The sequence below is a fragment of the Castor canadensis genome, chromosome 3, assembly GCF_047511655.1.
Source record: "Castor canadensis chromosome 3, mCasCan1.hap1v2, whole genome shotgun sequence".
In the NCBI taxonomy this organism is placed as follows: Eukaryota; Metazoa; Chordata; class Mammalia; order Rodentia; family Castoridae; genus Castor; species Castor canadensis.
The window spans coordinates 5,625,523-5,638,284 of NC_133388.1; the positions used below are offsets into that span (position 1 = coordinate 5,625,523).

General features: G+C 51.2%; 1 protein-coding gene across 11 annotated transcripts in view; it reads right to left on the reverse strand.

Annotated features, from left to right (window-relative positions):
- Pacs2 (phosphofurin acidic cluster sorting protein 2) overlaps positions 1–12,487 on the reverse strand; it is a 76,645-nt gene extending 64,158 nt beyond the window's left edge. For 10 of the 11 annotated variants that reach the window (XR_012445984.1, XR_012445985.1, XR_012445983.1 and 7 more), the window contains exon 1: positions 12,336–12,487. Coding sequence is in view for 7 of the 11 variants with exons in the window: in XM_020159497.2 (XP_020015086.1) it covers positions 12,336–12,454 (119 nt within the window). In the remaining 4 variants the exon portion in view is untranslated. Of the gene's footprint in view, positions 1–7,375; positions 7,509–12,335 lie in introns of those variants that run through there. The other variant, XM_074067008.1, reaches the window with a different exon arrangement.
- Positions 12,488–12,762: the final 275 nt, after the last annotated feature.

Consider the following 12,762-nt stretch of genomic DNA (forward strand, 5'->3'; position numbering starts at 1 on the left):
CTAAGCTGGCCAGCCTTTGAGGTCCCATATGCTCCAACACAGATTCTTGGCCACTGGATTATGGCCCTCCATAAGCCGTGGTACAAGGTGGCAAAAGCTTGCAGTCACAGTGCTTCAGGACAACATTTGCTGTGGATCTGCAGATTGACTTTTAAAAAAAAAAAAGTAATTTTTTTCACTTATTACCTTTTGTTACCACTTTTTTCTTTTCCTGTACTTGGCTAACACCACAGGGATCCCCCAAGATGCCCAAGATCCTGACCCCTACTCTACCACACTGTTAACTGGGGAACCAAGCTCAAAGATCACCCAGACCGGTCCCTGAGGCAGGGGAGCAGGAGGTAAGTGACAGCAAGTTGGCCCTGGTTCCCAGGGTTCTCATCTAGGGGCAACAGGCAACAACAGGCAACGAGGATACCAAAGAGGAAATTCACTCAGAACTCTTTCTTAAGTAAGTTGAATCAGACAAGCCTATCCTTTTGTTCTTAAGCAAACAGCTTCATTAAGATGAATTGCAACAGCAGGTCATCTTCCTGGTACTAAGGACCATGCACTTTCAGCAGAAAGGCACTAAACTATCACATCCACACCACACACTAGGAGGAAAGACAGCAATGGCCCGGCTTCTATTTTGGGTACAGAGCACATGTGGTTTGATGGTCCTAGAGCAGAATGGCTTCCCATGTCCCTGAGTAGCGTCTGCACTGCACATTCCCCAGCTGGTAGTGGCAGCTGTCCCCACTCAGCCTGCCAGTCCCCTGCCTCAGGCCTCCTGCAATTGTTGCCAGCCACATAGCCAAGTCCTACGCTGTGTCCAACACTGGTGACCGGAATGTCCTCATGTCTCGAGAGGTACTGAGAGCCCACTGAACCTGGAACACCCTGGAACGCAGCAGATGCTTCTACGAGATCATTGCTGCTCTTTGTTGAGGGCACACATCCTCCAGGAGGCAAAACATGGATGAGTGAAAACAGGTGTGAAGACTACTCCACAAGCCACCTCTCTCTCAGGTCACAGGAAGAGCTGAACACACTCTCCATCCCTCAGGCCTCCAGTCTCAGTGACCGCTGTAAGGACTTCCTTCATCCTCTTCTCTATATACCTCCTGCCACGAAGACACCCATCACCTAGAGTCACCCCCTTTCGATGCAGGGAGCTCCCCTGAGAGCAGCCTGCAAAATGGCATCCAGAGTCTGGCCATCTGAAGGTCTGGCTCCTGGAAAGAGGCATTTCCTGCTGATGAAATCAAGACCACGGGTGGCCCCAGCCCACCTCTGGGGCCTGGACCAGCAAGGGCCCTGCTGTCAATTGCTAGACCTCACAGAACCAATTAAAGAAAGGTCTGAAACCTCCAACTATCTGCCAGAGCTGAGCAGAGGTGTGTATGGCAGCTGACTAGACACCCTAGGCCAGACTGTGGGGGGCAGAGGCTTCAACACCACTCCCTGCCCAGCACACACAGTCTTGGATCCCAGCCAAACCAGCCTGACCCTGTCCCCAAGCCCTACTCAATCACAAATGAACAGGATGAAGGCGAGAACACAAAAGCCAGCTCTCGTCCTCCCACTGCCACCAGAGAGTCGTGCAAAGACAGGGCAAGAGCTGCCCGAGGCAGCTGTGACCCTGCCTTTCCCAAAGCGTCTCACAACAAGCATGGGTTCCCTACCCCCTGACAGGCCCCATAGGATAGCTCCTGGCCAGAGCTGACCCAGCAAGGTCTACTATCTTGAACACGTCTTATTTTGGAGCAACATTCATTATTGAAGCTCTAGTCCCCACTTCTGAGGGCTCCCTCTGTGTAAGGCAGTATCCAGCACTCCATGTGGCCCTCAGATTGCAAGTGGCTCCAGGTCTTGCCTCCCACACCCTTCTGCTGCCAGCTCCACCCTGGGAGACGGGCCTCCTGCCTGACTATCCCTAGGCCTGCCCCTTCCAGTTTCTCACTCCAAAACAAACGCCACCCATAAATGAGTTCACCATCCTGCCCAGTGCTGGATCTGACCTGTGCCGTATTTATAAACACACACTGTGCTCAGCTCCATTTCCTGCCATGGTTGGAGGAGCTGGAGAGCAGTGGGTTCGGGTGTGGTGACTTCTGTGCTACTCTCATTTAACTTTCCAAGTGTGATAACCCATAAGTTATGCTGCGGCAGGAGTGCTCAGTGGTTAAAACAGGAAGTCCAGAGCTAGTCTGGAAACCAGCAGAGCTAAGGGAATGGCAGGCCCACAGTAGGGCGTAGTGTGTTAGGGAAGTAGGGGGCAGGCAGCAACCGGCTGGCTGCAGGGTGGATGCAGATCCATGGCTATCCGCCTGGATGCTCAGGTCACTGGAGCTTAACTGGTAGATCTTCACAGCCAAAATTCCCTCTGCCCTCCTAAACAGGGCATATCCCAGGCCTGAGGTAGGTGGGAGTGGGGGAAGCCCTGAAGGTACAGAGTGGCTCATCATTTGCATACCTGCCCTGAGCACTAAGACAACCCCCCAACCCTCCCCTCCCCTGCTCCAGGATCTGAAGGACCCATCCACCCCATTTCCCTCATGGGCCCTACCACAAAGCATCTCTGTGGGGTTTCAGCAGGCACTGAGCAAGGTCAGACGACCCTCTTCTTAGAAATCAAATGAAGAAACACAGCCCCTGGCTACAACGCACTAACTTGCCAGCAGGAAGCAAGCCTCCAGCAGAACACCCTCCTAAGGCGCTTCATGGGAAACCTGGAAGATGTGCTATGTTCACTCTTAGCCTGAGCAGGGACAAGCCCACCAAAACCATGATGGCCCTGGCCAATGGAAAAGGTCCCATGACAGCCCTACCCATGTCCAGAACCAGGGACAAAGGTGCTGGTTTCAGTGAGGCCCAGCATGGGGATACCCCATCCTGATGTCTTGCAGACATGTACACAGAACCCTCAATCATATTGCAGTGCCTGAGCCCAGGAATGTAAACTAATGGGAAAGCTCATGGGATAAGCCCTGGCCAAGTGGAGACAGGATATCATGCCTACTATAAGGGTAGCTACAGGATTAGGGTAGGAAGCAAAGTTCAAATTAAACAAAAGATACTCCTGTGTCCACAGCTGCCAATGCATCTCTGGTTCCCACTGTTCCAATGCAGGTGACACAGCAGTGACAGAGGATTGGAGGAAACCACTGTGAGGAAGGAGACAGCAGGAGTTGAGCCTGCAGGCCAACAGGCAGCTGGGACAGGCTAAGCTCTTAGGTCTGCATGTGCTTTGTCTTTCCCTGGGCTCACCACTCCAGAAGCAAATCTGTGAAAGGATATGTCTGCAGGCCTGACCTGCACAGATCTGTGCCTGCCTGGCTGCTGGTACTGGTGGCCCATCCCCACTGGCCAACTCAGCACTGATCTGGTGAAGGCTGAATGTTGAATGGACCGCTTGGCCACTGTGCTGCTTACCTCAGTGGCCAGGATGGCTCCCAGGCAACCAGCTTGGCACAGGTGTGCACGGCTGCCCTGTGAATGCTGCTTCAGGGAGCGGAAGCTGGATGGGACAGAATCAAGGCAAGGACCTTGAGACATATGAGGGACCTGACCACAGGGTCCACATAACACATGAGGCCTATCTGAGCTCAGATTGTGGTAAGGCACAATCTCATCTGCCTGTGGTTGGAGGCCAGAGGTCAGAAGTAAAGAGATGGTACAGAGGGCTATAGGGGACTCAAGCCTGACCCCCCACCCCCAGGGCCCTCCCAGCCTGGCCACTCTGCCCCCAGTGACTGGGGCTCATTATAATTTGTCTGTCTCTGTGCTGGACATGCACTCCTGAAGAGCTGACACATCAGGAGCAGAGCCCATCCTGACGATGACAGTGCCCTCAGGGCTGGGCCACAGGGTGAAGCACCCCTCTTGCAGAGAGACTCAGCACTTGGTGGGGTGCTGCCTATGGCTGGGAGGCAGGGGATATGCAAAGTCCAGATGGAGAATGGTGAGATAATAGAGACTGGTAAGGAAAGGCCAGTTGGGACAGTGGCTATGTGCCACCAGGCCCAGGAGCCTGGGAGCAGGAAGGCAGACTTACTGGCTTCTTGGGTATCCCCCACCCCCATTTCGGCCCCTTATAACTACAGACATCTGTTTAGCAGGTACCTGAATCCTAGGGAATCACACAGGAAACCCAGGGCCACAGCATCAGACTCCACAAGGCTGAACATCAACCCAGCAGTGTGAGTGCTCACACACACTTGCAATAGAAACGCTCTGTGGCATCTCCTGAGCATCAGCATCAGTGGCAACACAACAGCAAGCCAGGTCCTGAAGACACCAGCAGCCCTGGGTCTCAGGTCTGGAATCAGCAAGCTAGGTCCAGACAATAGCCCATGGGTCCTGGGGGAGAATATACTGATTTGTCCAAGCCTGGGGAAGACAATAGCCCAGGGCCTCCCACTCAAACCCCTTCCCACATGTGCCTGATCAGCCGTGCCTCTGTTGCCATGGCCATGCCAACTGATGCCTGGGTTCCCAAAAGGCCCTGGAGACCATCTCTGCCTGATGTCACCCTGTCACCTGCACAGGCCCTCACAGCAGTCACACATGACTATAGGCCCACTCTCTGCAATGGGATTCTTACTCCTAGCTCTGCTCTACCAAACCTTCCTGGGATGCAGGAGACAAAGAAAAGAGTGAACACGGGACAAGAACCCCATGGCGGACACCACAGTACCACCCAGTTCTCTCAGGTCATTAAGCATTCAGTGAGACAAGGGTCACCTGAGGCATAATGGGCCACTGCTTCAACAGAAAGCCACTTCAGGAAAATTGTGCTCACAGCAATGAGTCCCAAGGAAATTGGCTCCTTACAGGGTGGCAGTGTCCCTATGTCCTCACCAAGACAAAGAAGCGGTCACAAGCAGCTTACTAAGTCCATATCCTACATGTGGCCTGGTGTGTGCCTGGGGCTCAGCACTGCCTGGGGATGGCAGGGGTGGAGAAGATGGATCTATGCTGATCCTCCAAATTCCCACAGCTTCACCAGGCTAAAGACTCCACTATCCTGCCACTGGGACTCTACCAAGGAGATGCTCAGCCCACAGACCATGCACAGCCCAAGATGGCCATCTCAGAGTCCCCCACGCTGTACAGCTCTACTCCCTTAGCCTGCTTCAAACCTTCTCCCAGCATCCACTCTCAAATCACACAGGACTGCTCCCTGCCCTCCCCGCCAGCTCAACCTCCATCTAAACATACAGCATCTCAGGCCACCCCCCACACCACCCAACACCCCTCTCCCAATACACACCTTCAAAACAGTCTTTCCCATTACTTAAAGCAAAAGCCACATTCCTTAGCAAGGCATCTTGGTTTAATTACAGGGACATTCTTCAAGTAGCTACTTGGGAAAGGCCCTGGACAGGGCTGGGGACAGCACTGAACAAGTCAGACATGGTGCCCACAGAAGGAGCCATAGCCCCTGTGACAATAAGAGGAGTGGGATGTGTCCTGAAGCATCATGCCAGCACATGGATACAATGGGCTACTGTCACAGAGGCACACACAGACCTGCTGTCCACCATGACACCCTGCTCATCTACACATGTAGAGTGTCCAGTGAGAAGGGCTGGCATGGCCACATGTCTACCCAGTGCTCCAGAGGTGAAAGAAGAAAGGATGAGGCAGAAGAAGTAACTGAAGAGAGAGTAACTGAAAGCATCCTAAAACTAATAAAACCACCAATCCACAAAATCTAATAACCCCAACCTGAATTATCACAAGAGAACCCTATGCTTGGACACATCATCAGGCAGGCCATCACAACAGGAAGTAACCACAAAGCCACCAGCCAGACCACTATCCAGTGAGTCATGGCTGGCTGACTGCTGACTTCTGCATAGCTAGACCAGAAGCGAAAGTCAGGCTACAACACCTCCACCTTGGGGGCAGATCCTGCCCCTGGACCAGCACATAGCCAGTGCAAGGCCCCAGGGGACTGAGGGAGACAAGACACCTTCAGACAAAAAGGGCAGCTCACCATTAGGAGATCCTCCCCAAAGAACAGCCTAAGGGTGTGTATAATGACTCCAGGTTCTGAGATCCAAGAATGAAGAAGAAAGTGGTGAGTTTGTAGTTCCAAACATTAACAGTTATAGTGAGAAGGAGAGCATGTGGGGGCTAAGGAGGTCACTTGAAATATGTTGTAACAAAAGCATATTCATACACAAGGGCCGAGCTAGAATAAAGTGCTCTAAGAATCTGTGTACTCTAAAATATAGCAGTAAGCATGTACATCAAAGTTCACAGGCAACCACTAAAGAAAGAAGTGACAAGATTTCCACTGATAGAGAAGAAAGAGGAAGAAAAAAAATGTAAAATAAGACAAAAGAAAACAAACAAAAAGTGTAGGATGATAAAAAGTACAAAAATAAAATAGTAGACATAAATCCAAACAAATTGACCAATTTAGATAAACGTAAATGGGCTGAATGATCTATTCAAAAATAAAGATGGTCAGATTTATGAAAAAGAAATGTAAATGCAAGCTGAATAACCAGCTACATCTAATATGTAAGGTTATATTTCACACAAAAGTTTGAAGAAAAACAGATTAAAAAAAGATATACCAAGCAAATATTATTATCCAAAAGAAAGCTTACATAGCTAGCCATCATCAAAGTCAACATTAAGACAAAAAGTATTACTAGATACAGTCACACAATGAAAAGTTCAAAACACCTAGAAGATGCACCTAAAACACAGCTTCAAAGTGTATACAACAGAAACACAGAACTGTAAAAGAGCCGAGCATGGTGGTTCAGGCCTACAATCCAACACATCACACATTCTAGGCTGCTGTGGCTACATAACAAGCTCGTGGCCAGCCTGCACTACATAGCAAGACCCTGTCTCAAGAAAGGGACTGAAAAAAAAAAAAAAAAGCTGTAATAGAAATAGACAAATCCTCCATCAGATTAGATTTTAACATATATCTCAAGTATGTTAAAAGACATACTCGAGAAAAAAAAAAGGAAACATATGAAAACCACAATAAGCCAGGCTTGATCTAATGGACATATGGCAAACACTGCACAGTCAACTGCTGAACACACATTCCCTCTAAGTACAGGCAGAACACGGAGGAAAACTGGCCCCATCCTGAGCCATAAAGCAAGCTCCAAAACCTTTTTTTTTTTCTCCTTTGCAGCACTGGGGTTTGAACTCAGGGCCTCATGCTTGCTAGGCAGGAGTTCTTACCACTTGAGCCACTCTGCCAGCCCTTTTTTGCGGTGGGTTTTCTTGAGGAAAATGTGCAGCTATAAACGCTTACATTAAAGGAAGAAAGAGGAAATATAATTAGCTATGTGTTTATCTTAAGAAATTAGAAATAAGGGGCTACGGATGTAGCTCAGTGTATAGCTCTCACCTAGCATCCTCAGGCCTTGGACTCCAATCCCAAGCAGCTAAATAAATAGACGAATAACTTAGAGCTGGGTATGGTGGGTCACACCTGTAATCCAGCAAAGGTGGGAGGTAGAGGCAGGAGGATTATGAATTTGAGGCCAGCCTGAGCGCCATAGAGAGACCCTGTTTCAAAAAAATAAAACAAAACAAATTAGAAACAGAACCTCAGAATAAACACAAAGAGTACAAATGTTAGGAAATAAAAACACTGATGGACTGGGATGAGAGATTAGGAGTGAATGTATGCAAGTACACATAACCAAAATAAGAGCTAAAAAGAGACAGTACTACAGACTTGGCAGACAAAGGAATATTATAAAGAACTTTATGCCAATAAACCTGAAAATCTGGAAGAAATGGACATATTCTCAGAAAAAATATGCCTTACCCAAACTAAAATGGGGGAAAAAGTGTTCTATAATCACTAAAAAAATTAAATCAATAATTAAACTTTCTATAAAGAAGGCAGGGCATGTCAGTGCATGCCTGTAATCCTAACATTCCAGAGGCTGAAGTAGGAGAATCCAGAGTTTGAGGCCAGCTGGGCTACACAGTGAGACCCTCTCTCAAAAAAAAACCAAAAACAAAAACAAAACTTTTCTATGAAGAAACTCCAAAGTCAGGTTACTTTATAGGTGAATTCTCCCAAACATTTAAGGAACAAACAATTCCAATTTTACACAAGCTACACTATGATGCAGCAAAAAGGATGCACTCCTCAGCCTCTGCATAAAAATGACAGAAGAGTAGAGGACTGAGGACCCAGTTACAGGGGCAGAGCGTTACACAGAATATTAATGGTGAAAAAACGCGCTGTGTGTGTGTGTGTGTGTGTGTGTGTGTGTGTGTGTGTGTGTTGTGTTGTGTTGTGTTGCTGGGGACAGAATCTAGGGCCTCACCCACACTAAGCAATCACTCTACCATCAAGGTACAGAGGTACCAGCTCTGAGTAATAACAGTCTAAATCCACCAATGCACAAAAGGTACCACAACATGACCAAGCTGGGGTTTTTCCAACAGCAGGTGAGTTTAATACTAGAAAATCAACTCATGCAATTTACCACACTACCAATTACAGGGGAATAATCACATAGTGTTCTTAATAAAAAGAAAAGCATTGGGCTGGGGGTATGGCTTAGTGGTAGAGTGTTTGCCTATCATCAAGCCAGCACCCACCCCACCCCACCCCACCCCCCAAAAACGAAGAAAAAAGTGAAGTGTTTTTGACTCTACACCATCTACACACACACACACACACCTCTGTGTGTGTGAGACAGAGAAACAGAGAGAGACTAGAGTTTGAACTTAGGGCTTCACACTGGCTAAGCAGGTGCTCTATCACTTGAGCCATACCTCCAGTACTTTTTGTTCTAGCTATTTTGGAGATGGGGAGGGGTGTCTCACTTTTTGTCGAGGCCAGTGTGGACTGTGATCCTTTGATTTATGCTTCCCAGGATGGCAGGTGCGCCACCATGCTCAGTTTTTCTTCTATTGAGACAGGGGTCTCACAAATTTTTTTGCCTGGGCTGGCCTTGAACCACAATCCTCTTGATCTCAGCCTCCCAAGTAGCTAGGATTACAGGCATGAGCCACTGGCACCTAGCTAACAATTTTTTGAAGTCTTATTCATCCATGAATAGGATGGGACTCCTTTTAACTTTCCAAAGGGTATCTACAAAAAGTTACAGCAAACATCATTCTTAGTGGTGAACCACTGAAACTTTCCATAAAATCAGAACAAAACAAAGCATGAGCACTACAGCTAGTCAATGCTGCGACAGCCACCATAGCAAGGCAAGAGGAGGAAAATAGGAGGGAAGTATGAAGAACAGAAGTGTGTCATTTGCAAAAGACAAAAGCATACACATAGAAAATGCAAAATAATCTACAAAAAAGCTATGGTTTAAATAATAGTGAAACTGCTGGCTTCAACAATCAACTGAACTAAAGCCAGGCAGGGTAGCATACACCTGTGGTTCCAGCTTCTCAGGAGGCTGAGGCAGGAAGATTGCTTGAGCCCAGGAGTTTGAGCCCAACCTAGACAATGCAATGTGAAATTCTGCATTCTAAGTGGTAGCTCTGATTCCCAACGAGCCCACATAAGCTGGGAGTTAGGTGTGGCTCAGTGGTAGAACACTTGCCTAGCATTCACAAGGCCCAGAGTTCAATTCCCAGCACCACAGGGGAAAAAAAAAAAAAAAAACACCATGAATCATCATGAGCTGGGCGAGGTGGCACACAGCAGTCATCCACTCAACTTGGGAGACTCAGGTTGACCTGACTGGGTTAGGAGGGTAAAGAGACACTCCAGCCTAGAAGAGGGTGTATTCAACACTGTTAGCCAGGAAAAGATTACTATCCCCTACAGAAACCGCTGAGAAGAAGGAAAAAGGGAGAAAGAAAAATTGGCAAAAGAAATCAACAGGAATTTCACTGACAAGGAAGTACAAATGTCCTCAATTCGTAATCACAGAAATTCAAATTTAAAAAACCACAATACCATTTCACACCCACCAGACTGGCAAAAATTAAAAGTCAGACTTGTGTTGGCAAGAATGTGGAGCAATGGAGACTCTCATCCCTGTTGCTGGGGGCCAGAGTTGGTAGAACCGCTCCGGTAAGCCACTGGGTAGTAATGCTGAGCACACACATGCCTCGCACCCCTAAATTCTACCATGAGGCAAAACAGGCCTGCCAACACCAGGGAGAGACACAGTCACAGGAGACAGGTACAAAAATGTCTACGATCGCAGGCAAAAACCGCAAATAGGCCAATGGTCTCTCGACAGAAGCAGAGGCAAGGAACTGTTATTCCAGGGAATACTATGCAGCAGAGAACACACCAGCACAGATGTGGCTCAAAAAGCCAAAGACTAGGCCAAAGCAAGAAGCTAAAAGAACACAGAGAGAATGATCCCATTAGCACAAAATCCCCAGATGAGCAACACTACATAGGAGACTGTCCAAGGACATGGGCTCAGGTGGTGTCAGCACACAGCAAAGCAGGGGAGGAGCACAGCACGTGAGACAGGTAAGGGGTGGTATTGTACCTGAGAATGTGTGCACTCTGCACAAACTATCTACTCCACCACCCAGGCCCCTGGTGTCCACACCAGAGCCAGCTGCCCTCCATCCTGTCTGTCCCTTCCTCTCTACATCATCCAGGCAACAGCCTAGGGCACCCCAGCATCTGGTGCTACCTGCCCCAGGCACCCCACCCTGCACCATCTGCTGAGCCAGTCCTAACCAGCCTTCCCATGCCTTCCCCTCTAGAAAAGGGATCTTCTAGACAATCCAAAAAACAAGGCGCAGAGCCAGCATGGTGCTACACACCTGCAATCCCAAAACTCAGAAAGCTGAGGCAGGAGAATTGCTACTTTGAGGCCAGCCTGGGCTACATATGGAGACCCTGTCTCAAAAAAAAAAAAAAGGGAGAGAGTGGGGGCTGGGGGTGTGACTCAAGTGATAGAGTACAAGATCAGCCTGGGAAACAGGGCATAGCTCTGCCTTAAGGAAAATAGACTTTCCTCATTCAGGGAGGCCCAGAGGCTGCTGAAGCTGCACAGGGGAGGTAGGCAATGCTCTGGGACCTGTGGTGGTACACTCAGGCGTGGGGGATGGGCTCAGGGCCGGCTGACAGCCAGCACAGGAGCCAGGGGCTGGGTGACAATGGTGATGCAGAGAGGGAGAGACATGGGGCAGGAGGTCCAGCACCACCCCTGAGTGTGGGGCCTGATCCTGGCGCTGGGAACCACTCCTGAGCTTGGGTTTGAGGCAAATGCTGACCTGCAGGTCTCACATACACTAAGTCCTGCAGGAGGTTTTACAGGTGTGGGAGTCCTGTCCAGTCCTTCCTTTCCACAGGGCACAGCCAAGACCCTAAAGTCCTGGCTCTGCCTGGGAAAGGGCAAACACGACCAGTAGGCACCTGTGCATCCCTAACACCATGCTCAGAAATACCCGTGCAAGGCCTACCTGAAGTCTGCCTGCAGTGAAACACAGCTCCTTGGCAAACCTCTACTCGGGGACAGCGTGTCCCCTCGGTGGCACAATGGTTACGTCCTGCGCCTGGTGGCCCTCCTGAAGTCCCCGCTGGGAAGCCCATGCACCTTCAACTATCTCCAGGGAGAGGTCTCACCACACCCGCATCCCCCTCTTAGCCTGGGTCTAGTACAGAACCACAGCCTTGTAGGAGAGCTCCTCTCTCCTCCCCAGCCTGGGAGCCTCCTCAGCAGGAACCGAGCCAACAAGAAATCACAAAAGTTTCAAGCTGTGCAAGGGAAACCAGGAAGATGCAAGTCCACACAGAGTATGGATGGCCACAACGCTGGCCCCATGGGTAAACCCTGTCCAGTCCTTACCACTGGGCGAGGGGGCGGTCGCCTACCAAGTGGAGGTCAGCAAGCCTTTTGCACCGACAAAATTAACACCTCCAGGCAAAGAGCAGTATGGATTCAGGGGATGTCTCTACAGGAGCAGGCGCAGTGCCAACAGGGCAGGAGAGGACCGACCCCGACCCGCAAGACGGAGGGGGAAAGCCAGGGCCCCCCTCCCGCCCAGGCAAGGGTTACACCGTGGTCCTAAGTTGGTGTGTCCTCCGGACACTGTGCGCCTGAGGCCCAGGCCTCTGTGGGTTGACAGTCCCGCTGGGCGCGAGGGGAAATCTGTGGTACCCGGAGGCGAGGAAGAACACCCCATGTCCAATCCGCAGCCCCGCACCGGGAGGCAGGTGTCAAGGTGCAGGCTGAACGCGAGCCAGGCGAGCCGCAGGGCCGGGCGGCCAGCCAGCACCGCTCGGAGGACCTGCGCCCCGCTCCCGGTCGGGCGTCGGCCCTGGGGGCGCGGGGTCCTGGCCCGCCTGCTGCAGGCCTGGGAGCCGGCAGGTGCGCGCGGACAAAGCGCGGCGAGCGCGGGGGGCGTACCTGGGCACGCAGCTGGGACTGGAGCCGTCCACCTCCCAGGTGGCGAACAGGTTCATGGGCACGGGCGTGTTGAGCGCGCCGGGCGCGCCGGGGAGGCCGAGGCGGCCCCGCTCGGCCATGGCGCCGGCCCCGCCGTCCCTCGGCGGCCTGGGGCTGCGCCGGGCCGCGGGCGCGCGGCGGGCGGGCGGGCGGGCCAGGCGCGCGGAGGGCGGCGGCGCGGTCACATGGTGCCGGCGGCCGGGCGGGCGTCGAGCAGGCCCGCGGGCGGTGTCCTGGCTGCACCCGCGCCCCGCCCCTCCGCCGCGCGGCGCAGCCGATTTGCTGAGCACGTTGGGCTCGCACCCCACACCCAATCACCGCCCGCCGGAAGTGAGGTGCCGCGCGCCCCCCACCGGGCGTCCCCGCTGTCGGCCGCGGGAGCGCGCGT